The sequence below is a fragment of the Cydia strobilella genome, chromosome 21 (genome assembly GCF_947568885.1).
Source record: "Cydia strobilella chromosome 21, ilCydStro3.1, whole genome shotgun sequence".
Classification (NCBI taxonomy): Eukaryota; Metazoa; Arthropoda; class Insecta; order Lepidoptera; family Tortricidae; genus Cydia; species Cydia strobilella.
The window spans coordinates 9,345,500-9,361,697 of NC_086061.1; the positions used below are offsets into that span (position 1 = coordinate 9,345,500).

Here is a 16,198-nt window from a genome sequence, read left to right on the forward strand (position 1 = left end):
GAACCTACGGTGCGTATATATCGGTCATTGGCGTTCAACAGGAAGATTCACATGAACCTAGCCGCTCCCATATAATCCAAGTTAGTGGTACAATAGAAGCTTGCATGTGAAAAATTATACTCGCTCTAATTTATTTGTATTACAATTTTTAGCAATGAAAACTAGTACAGTAGTCGCCATCAGATATATCGGAGCGGTCAAGGTGTTAAAGAGCGTGTTCAGATATTTTGAGCACCTCGGCCGCTCCGATATATCTGATGGCGACTGTACACAGGACATATATACATGTTACGTAAATATTCATACCAAGTTTCATGTAATTTAAACATATTTTAAAATGAGAGCGTAATTTCGATTGTATGCGAGCGGCTATTTGGCGGGTTCGTGTGACTTATTATTGCGAGAGATGCATGGAATTTCGCAATCAACGCATTCTGAGTTGAGAACGAGAACACAGCTGTTGAGGATGGTTAAAAGGAATGGGGACGGCCGTTTCTCCATACAAACAGTCCTCATTTTCCTCTCTGGATATTGACAGTATTCCGGTGTTTTTGAGCATTTGTTGATTACAAAATATTTTCTTTTTATCATGGATCTGACTACAATTATTAATTCTGTACAACAACAAATGGGACATTTTCTATGAAAAGGGACCTTATTGTCGATGGCTCTTACGCCGCACAGCGTCGCACGGCATTGTATTTATATCGGAGAATCGTTTATAATGGCGTACGCGCCATCGACAATAAGGTCCCTTTTTATAGAAAATACCACAAATATTCGGCGCTGCGGCCGAGAGAGGGACCGGGGCATCTCTATTATTTATCGTATAAAATAAGGAATGTCCGTTTGTACATCAGAAATAATAGACACTTTTTCCTTTAAAAGTATTTTTTTTTTATAAATTTGACCGTGACTTACAGTCGCCAACAGATATATTGGAGCGGCCGAGGTGCTCAAAAATATCTGAACACGCACTCTAAAGCCTTGACAATAGAGACGTGTTTAGATATTTATGAGCGTCGGCCGCTCCGATATATCTGATGACGATTGTACACGTAACGATCAGATAACGATCTTAATATACCAGTACAAAAAAACTTAATAACTAGAAATCTAGTTTTTACATTACAATAGGCACTTTACACTTCTTATTTTTATATTAAGTGGGAAGAATAGCTACTGACAATAGGCACTTTTTTCATACAATTTCCATTTCGGGTGAAAACGGTTTCCACTAACTCAATCTTAACAAATCACTTTGATTTTGATGTCGATCGGTTCAGCATAATATATTCTATATAATAAAAATGTTTTATTGCAAATTTAAAAAAAGGAAAACCTAAAAACCTAGTCTTTCATTGTGTCAATAACGCAATAAATAATAACAAACACACGTAAACCTTCGATAACACTAATACAACAACAATTCACTAGTAAAATAACTACAAGACTTACTCTCCCCCCTAAACTCTGAATCTTCAGTCAAATAAACACTCCATCTCTTCTGGACTAGGGCTATGTATGGAAGCATAGTCTTTGTATGGACAAGTGAATATCCAAAGCTTGTATGGGCAGTCTTCGGTCGTGGATGAGAAGAGCCCTAGGGCTTAAAAAGTTTACTAATACAATAATAACTCACTAGTGAAATAACTACAAAATTTACTTTCCCCTAAACTTTGAATCTTCGGCCATATAATCTCCATCTCTTCGGGACTAAGACTATGTACGGAAGCGTAGTTTTTGTATGGACAAGTGGATATCCAAGGCTTGTATGGACTCAGTCGTCGGTCGTGGGTGAGGGGGTGCCCTAGGGCTCTCTTGGCGACGAGGTACGTGAAGTAAACGTCTTCCATATTGATGAGAGGGATGTGGTGGGCTGCGGTGAAGATTTCTTTTAGGTTTTTACCTGGAATGTTAGTAAAATGTTTTAAATTTCTAACCTAACACAGATGTTTGTGTCAGACCGCGGAATGCCTACTGTACTATCAATTTATCGAATTATATTTCAGTTTCCTCCAATGCCTGGTAATGATAATTCACATTAAATAATTAAATACTCAAATTAAACAATTACCATAATACTGCAAAAAACCCAGAGCTCTATAAATTACTTTCAATTGATTAAACATCTCCTTGGTTCTGACCTCCAGGGATCAAGTAATAAAGATTCGCTGCACTATAAAGCGGCAGGGACCACTTTGGTCTATAAACAGCCTGCTGGATATAGCGAAAGCGTTCGATTGAATCTGACATCTGCCTTCTGTTGCAATTACAAGCTTACGGACTCCCCGAGGGTTTATGCACAATTGCACATCGATTGCCAGTATTTTTGTCTAGCAGACGCATACGGGCCTTAGTAGATGCAAGCTGATCCAATAACATAAGCTCTGGTGTTCCACAAGGCTCTGTATTTTCCCCTACAATCTTTAACATTAATTAACGATTTACCCTAAAATAAAGACAGGCTTATATAACAAACTTACCATTAATGATATATCCGGTCCCGGATAGATATTCTGGGATCAGGTCTTCATTGTACAGCCACCGAGGCAGATACCACTTGATATACTCATCTCTGTGCGGTACGTTGTTCTCTTTCTTGTACCCTGAAAGAGATAGCAATTTCACACATCAGAAGTTCATGTTTAGTAATCTCATAAACTTTGGAAGGAAATCAAATAAATATTAAAGACCTAAAAAACCATTGGTTATTCTCTAGTGACCACTGCAGCAGCAATTTGTTTGCCGTTTTTTTTACTCTCGTGGTGCTCGTGTTCTTGTACAAAATACGCTTTTTCTAGTCTCGTATAACATCGCCAGTTGATTGGCTTAGCTAGCTTAGCTTTCGTAGCTAATATTACAAATCATATAAAATAAACGACAAAATGTGATTTTACAAGCTTTTCTTTAACTTGCAATCTATGTAAGTATGTATTTTAAACACAATCAAAGAAGATCTCAGGCTAAATTAGTTTTTCAAGTTTTTCACCCGAGGGCCACACCTGTACGTACGAGTACACATTCCTTCATTAATTCACTTATTCAATGCTTCATGAATTCAGTTATTTAATCATTCATTTATTATTTTGTAACTTTTTTTAGGGTTTCGTACCAAAAGGGTAAAAACGGGACCCTATTACTAAGACTCAGCTGTCCGTCTGTCTGTCACCAGGCTGTATCTCGTGAACCGTGATAGCTAGACAGTTGAAATTTTCTCAGATGATGTATATCTGTTGCCGCTACAACAACAAATACTAAAAAGTACGGAACCCTCGGTGGGCGAGAGCGACGAGCGACTCGCACTTGTCCGGTTTTTTATTTATTACTAACTTCTCTTATTTTGTAATTTCTGCAGGATATTTTCAACTACTGACCTAATTTCAATGTGTATCATCTTCTTAAAGAGGTTTTACCGTATAGAATTTCATAATCCTTACCAAACAACGCGGCACCCTTATTATCCTCCAGCACTGTGTCCAAAGTCCTCGGGTTGAGCAGCACATCATCGTCAGTCTTAAACACGAACTCTGCCCGCGGACAACGGTGCAGTGCCCACTGCAGCATCAGCGCCACCTTCAGCGTCAGGTTCTGGTAGTGGTCTTGGAGTTCGTGCACTATCAGGTCGCTGTGCTGTTTCGCTTCGATGTAGGCGTCTGCCTGGAACCGAGAGGATGACGGGTAGTTCATGTTATTTGACTCATGGAATGTCCTGATTAACGGGCATAAAGATGTCAGAACTTTTAGGCAAAGTTAAACCAAAATATGGGACTATAAAAAGGGACCTTATTGTCGATAGCGCTTACGCCATTATTAACGATGCTCCGATATAAATACAATGCCGCGCGACGCTGTGCGGCGTAAGCGCCATCGATAATAATGTCCCTTTTCATATAAAATGCCCCATATATTCTCTATGCCATAAACATACTTAATCAAGACAAAATAAGGCTCAAGTCTGCAAATAATAATAAAATATCTGGGAGAGCGAGCTTTGCTCGGAAAACATATAAAAACTCAAAAATGCGCGTTTTCACCAAAGATAATGCGGATTAGCCACGTGGCAAAAGTAGCAAATGCCACGGGCCCCGCGCGTTTGGGGGCCCCGCGCACCTAAGCATTGTGGCCGTAAAAAATCTAAGTTTCACTTAGTTCACTTCGTCCGAAAAGATTAAAACTGATATAATTTGCTACAGGCACCGCGCTACCGCGCTGGCTTAATCCGGCACTGAGCTAGGCGAAAAGTCCCCGAAAACCCATATAGCAAATTTCATCGAAATCGTTAGAGCCGTTTCCGAGATCACCGAAATATATATATGAGTAAAAGAATTGCTCGTTTAAATAATAATAAATATTTGGGGGTAGCACTGTAAGAAGCGTGTGTAAACTACCTTGGGAATCACAAATTTAAGTTTTCAATTTTGACCATAATTTGGCAGGCTCTCCAATACGCAGGGCGCGCGCGTAGTTTGATCAGCAGAACATATTTTCATGAAGTGTTAATATCAAGTTTGGCAGAAATTTCAAAAGCTAGCAAGCAAAGTAAGAAGAAGATAAAGGAAGAGAAGGAAGTACGGTGATCGACCAACTTACTATACGACGCTGCTGAATTAATCCCGTCTTCATTGGCTAACAAAGTCATAAAGTGAATACGAGTGAAGAATTTATAGTTTTAACACAATTTGAATTTAAATCCTTTATGGTGAGAGCCTTCAAAGATGCCGCTCAAAGTGAAAGGGCATCTGTATAAGACCGCTATAAGACCGGCTGTTCTGTATGGATCTGAATGTTGGGCAACCAATAAGCAGCATCTAGACAAGCTGCACACCACAGAAATGCGTATGCTACGCTGGTCAGAGGTCGCTGGCGTAACAACGCTACTGGATAGAATCCGAAATCAGTATGTCAGAGGAAGCTTCAAGATCGCCCCGATTATCGAAAAGGTCAAGGAGAAACGCTTAAGATGGTATGGTCATGTCCAAAGGCGTTCAGAAGACCATATGGTGAAACTGGCCCTAAAACTGCCAACCACTAAACGCAGCTCAGGCAGACCACCTACCACCTGGTGGACGACGGTTGAAAAAGACCTAAAAGAAGCTCATTTAAATAAGGACGTAGCGCAAGACCGCGCTAGATGGAAATTGAGGACAAGGAAGGCCGACCCCAAGTAAATGGGAACAGGTCTAGCGGGAAGAAGAAGAATGGTGAGAGCCTTCACCAAGGAACTCTTACTTACGAGGAATTTTCGTAATACAAAATACTCACCAATCGATCATCATCCTGGGTAAGTCCGACGAAGAAGTACGTCTCCTGGTGCTTCCCCCAGGTGTTTCTGATGACGTCACGATGACGATAGTGGGAGGGTGTGCTGGTCACTAGAACGAGGACTGGGACCTTCTTCTGGCAGACTGCTGATGGTTCTATGAGGAGGTTTCTGAAAGAAGAGGAGATTTAAAAAATAAATAAAATGAAATGAAATTTATTCATTTACTAACCTCCAACCACGTCTTCGTCTGTGTAATATAATCATAATAATTTAATGATAATATAAAATTACATGTCAATAGGTTACAGTGTGTAACTACCTACAATATCATAAAAAAATCATTTTCCCCTCACTAGCTCGGAAAGTTGTCTTTTATCCTTCAAAACAAGCGGGGAAAAACGCGTTTTATCCACTAGTGGGGAAAGTAATTTGACCTTGGATGGAGCGTGTTTAAGTAGCTTGACAGATAACAAAACGTAAAACGCTCATAATAATGGTTCATTCGATATTAATTATCATTAAATAAATGGTTTGAGAATCTAATAAAAAACACTAGATTTAGCTTTATAGGTATTTAATGATTTTAAGTCATAAACCTTAAAATTCCATAATAAACGTTTGTTTTTTAATAATTATGTTAAATATAATTCTGAACGCACAAGTTAAGTCGATGCAATTTCAAAACGCATCATTGACATTTCATACGTAAAAAATGTCAACATTGTCAACAAAAATTTTACTTAAAAACTTCTCACATAAAAGTACAGAATTTCCAGAGTTTTTTGTTATAATATCGTAAAAAAATGAGTGATTCCAGTTGATGAAGATGATCTAACGCCTGTGGATGTTGCACTTTCCTCGCTATAGTGAGGGGAAAAGTTTTGTGTTACACACGGGTGCAAATGTATTTTACTTCTCGTGTGTTAAAACACTCGCTACGCTCAGGATTCTATTTTAGAACCACTCGCTTCGCTCGTGGTTCAACTATAGAATCCTTTCGCTTGCTCGTTTTCAATTCCACACTCGCGGGTAAAATACAACTTTGCACCCTTGTATAACAAATAACTATTATATACTCACATGTTGTCCAAATAATGAATCAAACTCCTATTAGCCCGCAAATGGTGAAGAATCTGGTCTGGCGGTGGCGGCGGGATCAGCGCTTGGCCCACCGCACAGCTGAGCTGCCAGGACAAGTACAAAACTGGCAGGGTGGCCAGCACGAAGAGGAGGCCTTTCCGGCTTGCTGAAACATGTTCAATCATCATCACATTGTTGCTACGGGTTTTATGCAATTTTGGGAAAAATTCGCTATGATGAGTTATACACGGACACAATTACGGGAAAAAGCTAGCTAAAGATACTCATTACTAACTTCTGCCCCCGATTTTGTCTGCACTAGTAATTCTGTAGTAAATTTAACCCCGTTTTAACCCCTTAAGAGATGATTTCAAAAAAACCGGACAAGTGCGAGTCGGACTCGCCCTCCGAGGGTTCCGTACTTTTTAGTATTTGTTGTTATAGCGGCGTCATCATCTGTGAAAATTTCAACTGTCTAACTATCACGGTTCACGAGATACAGTCTGGTGACAGACGAACAGACAGACGAGTGGAGTCTTAGTAATAGATATTAAAACAAGCCGCCAATATTATTCTGAGGATTTCTATAGTAAAGAAGCCTATTTGAGCAAATGTTAAATAAAATAATACTTTATTAGAAATCTACAAAGGGAAGAGTGCTTTATAGTTTAGTCCCATCATAAAAGTTTCTCATTATTATGACTATATTCACCCCGAAAAATACGTCTAATGTTGTGAAAACACCCCGTATGGCCTCGGAATCCGCGGGTCAAGTCAAACCTAATAATAGAGGTTAGATGTAGATAAGTCACCACCACCCACCACCACTGAACTCATTTGTACGAAATCGCACGCAACTAGCAAATCAATTTATTTTTATATCCGTCGGTGGCAAAGAATTATACATACATGATGGTACACACTTGCAACTCGAGAAGTGTCACATGCGCTTTGCCGATACTTTAAAAACCTACTTTCTAGAACAGCGAATTTAATGCCTTGAGAAAATCTCGGCAGGCAGAAAATTCTATATAGCCATAGCGTTCGCGAAAAGATATTATGTGTTAGTGTTATTCATAATTATACAGTTCAAAGAAGATTAGGGATCACCTCAAAAAGGCATCCAAAGCGCTTTAGCCGTGAAAATAAAACCTGCCAAGTGCGGTTCGGACTCGCGCACGAAGGGTTCCGTACCAAAATGCAAAAAAGGGCAAAAAATCACGTTTGTTGTATGGGAGCCCTCATCATCTGTGAAAATTTCAACTGTCTAGCTATCACGGTTTATGAGATACAGCCTGGTAACAGACAGACGGACAGACAGACAGACAGACAGACAGATAGACAGACGGACAGACGGACACTGGAGTCTTAGTAATAGGGTCCCGTTTTTAGGGTTCCGTACCTCAAAAGGAAAAAACGGAACCCTTATAGGATCACTCGTGCGTCTGTCTGTCTGTCTGTCTGTCCGTCTGTCTATCTGTCTGTTTCTCCGAAACTACTGGACCAATTAAGCTGAAATTTAATATACATATGTAAGTTTGTGACCCAAAGATTAACATGTAACGCAAACAAATGAATTTTTAACATGAGGGCCACTTTGAATGAATGAATGAGAAAATTAAAAAATAAAGTTTTTCAAACTATATCGTGTTATATATCAAATGAAAGAGCTCATTGTAAGAATCTCAAATATATTTTTATATAATTTTAGGATAAACAATTTAGAAGTTATTCAAGAAAATGACCATTCCCCCCCCCCCCTTTATATCTGTAACTACTGGGTCTAAAATTTTGAAAAAAATAAACAAAATAGATCTTTACCTATAGATTACAGGAAAACCTATTAGAAATTGCAGTCAAGTGTGAGTCTGACTTAATTACTTAGTTTTTGATCCGACCCCTACAGGTTTTTTAAAGACATTTCACTCACGTTTCACATAAAAAATACATTGTTTAAATTGTGTAATATACGGAACCCTTGGAAAGCGAGTTCGACTCGCACTTGGCCGGTTTTTACCCTTTGGGTACCCTAAAAAAATGAGAACAAGCTGTAGCTTCTGGTCCTTGTACGAACCAGTATTTAAGGCCGTTCCATCGGTTTGCCGCTGTCTTTGTCACATTTCGCAAGAAAGAACGGGAAAGAACATACACGCCAAGTGTCAATTTAGATCAAATTTTGTCGGTTTTTATTTATATTAAAAAACGTTACCTTACAATATCGAAATTCTAAAGCTATGCAATTACTATTTATGTTAAGATTGTTTTTTCATCTAGTAAAAGTAGGATTAAAAGTCCGAGTTAGAGGTTACTTTGGGAATTAATTGTATCGAGCGAAGTGTCATAATTCGTGTATGGGAAGCTATGATGTTAAAGATAATATAGTCAAGAACTACATATATTTTTTCCACGTCTACGAATATCAACGGCTCTGAGAAAAACATGATCATATAAGGAGATTTTTCGCTTTCTGGCTCAGGGAACCGCCTTAATAAAATACCACCGTATTAAGTCCTACTTTCTGAGTGTCTTTCTTACACGTTTTACGGTAGTTTCTCAAAGTATAGTTACCTACTACGTTTCACGTATGGCGGAGGAGAGAGTGGCGAAGCGCATCTTTTTTTCTAAACTAGAGGAGGGTAAGCGGAAACCTGGCGGACAACTCCTCCGATACAAAGATGTTCAGAAACGAAACATGAAAAGATGCAACATCGAGCCCTCTCAGTGGGAAGGTTTGGCAGCACAGCGTCCTGAGTGGACAAAGTCCGCGATTTAGAGGAGCAACGCTTAGTTGACCTCGACGCTAAACGCGACGAGCGGAAAGCACGCCAGCCTGCTTCCATTCATTACCACTATGTGGCTGGTGTCCTCACGTGCTCTCAATGTGCGCGAAGGTTCGCCTCGAAGATCGGCTACGTCAGCCATATTCGGGCGCACGAGCGCCGTGCTAACTGTAACAGTTAGCTTAGTTACTATGGTCGAAATCGGCCGGAAGGATCATTCATCATTCAGTTACCTACTAGGTCAAGTGGGGTATCATTTAAAAGAGCTTAATCGTACACTACAAAACAAAATGTTTATGTATAAAAAATACCATGTCCCTAAGTCCGAAAATTACCAAAGAAAAATTATGGAATATTTACATAGGAAACATTATTTTTATCTTTAAAAGAACGGTACGGTTGTCATTTCTAAATCTGTCAGGTTATCAGCGGCACGTTGTATAGGTACTATTAGGTACATATTTATTCATAGTGTAACACTGAACCTAGAGTTGTTAGACGGCGCCGGCCTGCCGAAATATTGCTCTGTGAGCGTGATGTTTATGTGAAGAAATAATATTTAAAAAAAGCAACTTGTTAGATTTTAGTTACGAGTACAATGTCATTTCAAAGTCTGTCGGTCCATCGATATCGGTTTATACATAAAGTGTACATAGTATCTTCAGCCTCCATACAATAACCACCACTTCTACATTTAACCGTTTAACTACCAGTATCTTTGGAAGATTACATCAGTCAACTTCAAATCGTAGCCTGTTTTTTAGGGTTCCGTACCCAAAGGGTAAAAACGGGACCCTATTACTAAGACTCCGCTGTCCCTCTGTCTGTCACGAGGCTATATCTCATGATCCATGATAGCTAGACAGTTGAAATTTTCGCCGATGATGTATTTCTGTTGCCGCTATAACAACAAATACTAAAAAGTACGGAACCGTCGATGGGCTAGTCCGACTCGCACTTGGCTGGCTTTTTATTTTGAGTCGTCGAGACCTGCACGGCGGCTACATGCGGCAATAGATGTAGTTTGTATACATTTGTCATTTAGGCGCCGGTCCGCCGAAATTTGCCCTTGCTCGGCGAGCGTGACATCATGGAATCGAAATTGACGAAAGTGGGTCGGGTATGCTAATGCAGGGTAAAGGCGGTATAATAGAGGTTACACGTATTTGATTTAATGGTATAATCTAGTTTAATGAGAGAAAATAAACAATCATAAAGAATTAGTTGAAAAAAATATTATTTAAAAAGTGGAAGATCTCAAAGTTAAGGAATTAACCGTGCATTTTTTAGGGTTCCGTACTTAAAGGGTAAAAACGGGACCCTATTACTAAGACTCCGCTGTCCGTCTGTCTGTCACCAGACTGTATCTCATGAACCGTGATAGCTAGACAGTTGAAATTTTCACAGATGATGTATTTCTGTTGCCGCTATAACAACAAATACTAAAAAGTACGGAACCGTCGATGGGCTAGTCCGACTCGCACTTGGCTGGCTTTTTATTTTGAGTCGTCGAGACCTGCACGGCGGCTACATACGGCTGTAGATGTAGTTTGTATACATTTAGGCGCCGGTCCGCCGAAATTTGCCCTTGCTCGGCGAGCGTGACATCATGGAATCGAAATTGACGAAAGTGGGTCGGGTATGCTAATGCAGGGTAAAGGCGGTATAATAGAGGTTACACGTATTTGATTTAATGGTATAATCTAGTTTAATGAGAGAAAATAAACAATCATAAAGAATTAGTTGAAAAAAATATTATTTAAAAAGTGGAAGACCTCAAAGTTAAGGAATTAACCGTGCATTTTTTAGGGTTCCGTACTTAAAGGGTAAAAACGGGACCCTATTACTAAGACTCCGCTGTCCGTCTGTCTCTCACCAGGCTGTATCTCATGAACCGTGAAATTTTCACAGATGATGTATTTCTGTTACCGCTATAACAACAAATACTAAAAAGTACGGAACCGTCGGTGGGCTAGTCCGACTTGCACTTGGCCGGTTTTTCTTAACATTATAATGCAGGGGTCGCCGGTCGGAAAAAAAACTAAAGGCTGGAGTGACAGAGAAATACGCCCGCAATTTGTGAACTTCGGTATTCGCGGTAAGCCCAGTTTCTTTTTTCGAACTGTCAAAACGATGTGCCACTATGGAATTTATATGAAACACTAGCAAATGACATCACCTACTAGTTCTATACGATATATAAAATAGAAATTGTGTCTAAAAATAACTGCTGTCTACGTTCCTCTATCAATGTTCTGGTGCTTAATTTTATTGTATTGTATTGTATTGTATTCATTTAATTCAAGCAACATGGCTCATAAAAGCTTTGAAACATAAAGATCTATTAAAATTAAAATACGAACTTAAAAATTAAAATATGTATTACTAAAATATTAACTAAGTTACTGGAAACATGTCAAAAATAAAAGAATAAAAATTAACTAATAAATAAAACATGATTCACGTAGAATTTCAGATAAACTAACTTTAAATGGAATGTCATACAAAAATCAAAAATCATACAAAAATCAAAAATCAAAAATCATCTATGCATGGTGTGAAATAATTTATTTAAAAGTAATACCTACTATATATGTGTTTATACTTCCTCTAATTATCAATATGAGGCGGTAATAATAAGTTATGGTTAATTAACTGGCTGATTATAGGTGTGGTTTCCTGTGCCCGCTTTGTATTATGTTAATTAAGTAAACATTAAATACAAACTATATTTAATTCCAAAACTAATCTGCTACCTAGAAAACTACCGCACAATTTACCAAAAGCCTGTTTTTTTTATTTTTTTTATGATGTAAGTGGCAAACTAGACGACGAATCACCTGATGTTACCGGAGGCATATATGTAGTTATATTTATCACATCTATTACAGATAATGAGTATGACATTTTTTTTTTTTTTTTTTTATTAGCCAATTTTGGTGTCCCACTGCTGGGCAAAGGCCTCCCCTCGTTTTCTCCACTCGACCCTGTCATCGCCATTTTCCCACCATTTGGGGTAGAATGCGTCCAAGTCGTCCCGCCATCTCCTTTTTGGTCTGCCTGAACCCCGGCCTGCACCGTCTATGGTGCTCCGTGGGTCCCACTCAGTAACCATTTTCATTTTCCAGTAAATGGAGTATGACATTAAAGGTCAATATTAAATTTCGTGCCTCAGCAAAATTAATTGGACGGGACGTCCAACTTGAGTTATATTTCCTTAAAATACACAAATATATATAACGTTCTTAGGTACCTATATTATTTCATTAGCGTAATGGTTACGCGCCCAATGGCGATGACTCGCCTTTTAACCGGCAAATATTTATCTAATCAAGGTTTTCCCTCGATCTGTTTACGTTTGCCAATCCATTTTGGAAATAGAACGATGGTCTAATCGAATAATAATTGATTTGGAAGTCTAAATTTTATGTAAGGGCGAAATTTTGATCACATAGGGTAATTGTGCCTGTTTGCCGTCCAGTGCTAGTTTCCGTCCACTTGACGGAGTTGCTACAAAGAATTGCGTATAATTTGAATATAAACCTACCTTACCGCACAAGTTTAGACTTATTGCAATCCTTAATGTCTAAAAATCAAGGACCATTCCTTGCTAAAAATAGATATATTTACATAAAAATGATATTCCGCAAGTAGTGAATTAAAAATAAAACATACCTATTAGTCGCAGCTACGCATCCGTGCCTTTCAGAAGTCATAAAACCAAGAGAAAAAAGTTAAGGCAGGAAATTTTTATGGTAAGTTTATTAACTGTTCTACCTATTTTAAGTAATATTTTAAGCACCGATGTATACTTAGAAATATAATGAAACCAAAAATGATCAGTTTAATGAATTTTTAGTTTTCGTCCACGGACGGACGGAAACCGAAATAGCTAGGCGAATATTTATTATGGTAATTTTATTTAAATATATCTACTAAATACATTTGTTTTTCGTCTTCGCCTATTAAAGCCGGCATTTAGTGTACGTCCTTTGTCAACGGTGCGTGAATAAAATGGTATTTAGTACAATTGATTATAGGCCGGTTTAAATTAAGGATTGTTGAATTTGGTATGAAAACAGCTTGAATCCCAAGGATGGACATAGGTTAGGTTTATCACGAAAATAATCATTATACGCGGTCGAAGTCGCGGGCAGAAGCTATAAAACCAACTAAAAATTATTTATATAACTTAAGAACTAAAAACGAAATATATAATCGATTTTTAACTCAATAATGCAGTGGTCGGAAACTAAATGACACTACCTTTTTAAATTATATTTGTTATAAAACAAACCGTAAATATTATTTAAGATCAAGTAATATTAATCCAAAATAGACAATATGAGCAATACAAACAAATGTAAAACATTTAAGTAAGACTAGTTAAAGATTTTTTTTCGCATTTCAAAGTTGGCATCTCCTATAATTGGACGTAATCTAACACAAACCTTAGTTAGTCAGGCTGTATACTTGTTTGCCACTAGCGTGGTATAGAAAAACGTATATTTTCGGCCTAATGGCCTAATGACTGGCAGAGAATGCCATTTTTACTTTTATTTTATTTTATATGCAATAAAAGTCTAAATAGCTAAATAATAGCCTAAAAGTCGCCATACATTGCTACAGCATCGAATAAATAGTAACGGCTAAATTGGCCAAATTTCCCAGTGCTCGACATGCTAATGCCCAATAATTGACACACTACTCTCTACTTACCTCTATTGCTATTATATTCAAGATGGCATGTATTCGGACGTCTACCTTATCTATTTATTATAGGTAAACAAATGCACAGTGACTGTGAGTTAATATATAGGTATCTCATAGGTAAGCGTGCTCCACCGTAGACCGCGTCACCACTTACGATCAGGTGGGATCGTGGTCAAACGCCTGCCTATACATCATTAAAAAAAACAACTCAAACTCTGTATTTTGACACTCACCTATAAATTTGCATATCCGTCTTCGTCTCATAATAATAAAATACAACTGCCCTTCAGAAAAACAGCTCGTAAACATCACTTTTTCAAATATTCCGTCACCACTTCACTTGAATGTTATCTTCTAACATTTTCACTTCACTCACGACATTATAACCTTAAATGTGTTTGTTTTTTATTTTTATTTTCACTCACTGGAGTTTAATATTTGGAGCACTCAAATAATCTAAACGATGTTAAATATAACTAATCTAATAATAAACACACAATAGATTCGTAACTGTCAGAAATAAAAAAACCTTGGTCACTTTCGTAGTTGTTTTTTTTTCTAAATTCGAGCATACTTCGAAAGAAACGACGTTATCGTCGTTGGAAGCAATCTTGTAGACTAACAAACTTTATAAATAAACTTCTACGTGACTGACGTGACCCCACATGTTCAACCCTTCTCTTTCTTTTCAAGAAAAACCGAAAGAGAGAGGAAGTGTAGCACAACTAAAGTCACAAAGTCACGCCCAATTTTTTCATGGCCGAATGAGTCCGCGGACGCGCGCGCTTTGTTATTTTTTAATTGTTTTTCTTTTTGCCGCTATTCGTAGGTTACCCTATACGGCCGCGCCAGCGGAATTCGAATGATCACTAAACGCCTTGGACAAACAAAGTAAGATAGTCGCCGGCTTATCTGTTCGAACTTATCAATATTGTTAAAGTGATTGAGAATGTGACGATACGCACGAAATATGGGCATGAGTAATTTAATAGTTATTTGTGCAACAAGTGAGGAAAGTTGGTTTTTCTTGCGAGTGTTTATTTTGAGTCCCGAGTAGCGAGGGACTCAAAAACACGAGATGTAAAATAACTTTGCTCTCGTGTTGCACACATAATTTTTCACCTCAGTAGTGAGAACATATTAAAGGTTAAAATGTATTTCGAATTACACAGAATAAACAGAAAAAAAGTATTATATATAATATGTACGATACGATAAGATACGATACGATACGATACGAGACGAGACCGGACCGGACCGTACCGTACCGTACCATAAAAAATATATAATAAAAGTATGAAGATCATGGCCTTCACTAAATTAAAAAGCTACATTGTTTCACTCCCTGGAGTGTTCGAGCTGCTGAGGAGAAAAAGGTATATAACCTATGGACTGGGCAGGACACGTTTGCCGTATTGCCGACTGACTTGTGGGCTAAAACAACCACAAACTCGAACCCAGGGTCGCGGTAAACCTCGACGGCGTTGGCGAGATGATCTTGACGCCTTTGATAGGAAGTAGGAATTGGTGGGAGAGTGGGAGACGGGTCAAGACCGGGATACGTGGAAGGGGAGGAGAGAGGCCTTTGCCCAGCAGTGGGACACTCAAGGCTCACATGAATATATAAATATAACCTATAAATATGTCTACCAAAGGTAGGTATATCTTGGGTAGAAATCTTTGGTAGATCGTATTTTAATTATAGTACGGTCATGGTATGGTACGGTGTAATGGGTAGAGAGATCTTAAGGTGTCAACATTAGAAATAAATTGAGACGATTTATGCAATATTTACGTATTCCTAATTTTAGATCTATAGCTTATATTTTATTTTTCTACTCGTCATCTGTAAATGGTTGAGTTAGGATTTCGTATACCAAACTATAATTACGTACTTTTCGTGTATGGGCTCCCAACTCAACTATAATATTCATAAGCAAACGCTGTAGTCAACTATAATGAATTTGACCAATCACGTGGCGCCGCGGTCCAGTGGAAAAGACACCAACGCGCGACTATTTCATGAGTAATACCTGTTCATATATTATGCACGCGTTGATGTCTTTTGTACTACTGAGATAATTACCTTTATTAATTTTCTTTAATTATTTAGGTTTTATAGTTGAAAAATTGTTATTTTAGATGACTCGTAGAAAAAGTATTGTATACATTATTAGTAAAATTAAATTTAAAAAACCGGCCAAGTGCGTGTCGGACTTGCGCACGAAGCACGCGCACCGTTACGCAAAAAACGGCAAAAAATCACGTTTGTTGTATGGGAGCCCCACTTAAATACCTATTTATTTTATTCTGTTTTTAGTTATTGTTGTTATAGCGACAACAGAAATACATCATCTGT

General features: G+C 38.1%; 1 protein-coding gene across 1 annotated transcript; it reads right to left on the reverse strand.

Moving 5' to 3' along the window:
• Window positions 1–969: 969 nt before the first annotated feature.
• On the reverse strand, window positions 970–14,648 carry LOC134750980 (beta-1,3-galactosyltransferase 5-like). The gene is made up of 6 exons (XM_063686282.1): window positions 14,073–14,648; window positions 6,347–6,512; window positions 5,266–5,434; window positions 3,441–3,660; window positions 2,487–2,609; window positions 970–1,909 (listed from the first exon to the last, which is right to left on the reverse strand). Exons 1-6 carry the CDS (start codon window positions 14,146–14,148, stop codon window positions 1,623–1,625), a joined length of 1,041 nt encoding a protein of 346 aa, XP_063542352.1. The 5' UTR covers window positions 14,149–14,648; the 3' UTR covers window positions 970–1,622.
• Between the last annotated feature and the right edge of the window lie 1,550 nt (window positions 14,649–16,198).

Bases quoted from the DNA above. Each gene is read 5' to 3' on its own strand.
- LOC134750980 (XM_063686282.1), bottom strand. From the start codon at position 14,148: ATGTTTACGAGCTGTTTTTCTGAAGGGCAGTTGTATTTTATTATTATG. The intron at 3,661-5,265 runs GTGAGTATTTTG...TCTCGGTTCCAG, and splicing joins CCCAGGATGATGATCGATTG to GCAGACGCCTACATCGAAGC. The intron at 2,610-3,440 runs GTAAGGATTATG...TATCTCTTTCAG, and splicing joins TAAGGGTGCCGCGTTGTTTG to GGTACAAGAAAGAGAACAAC.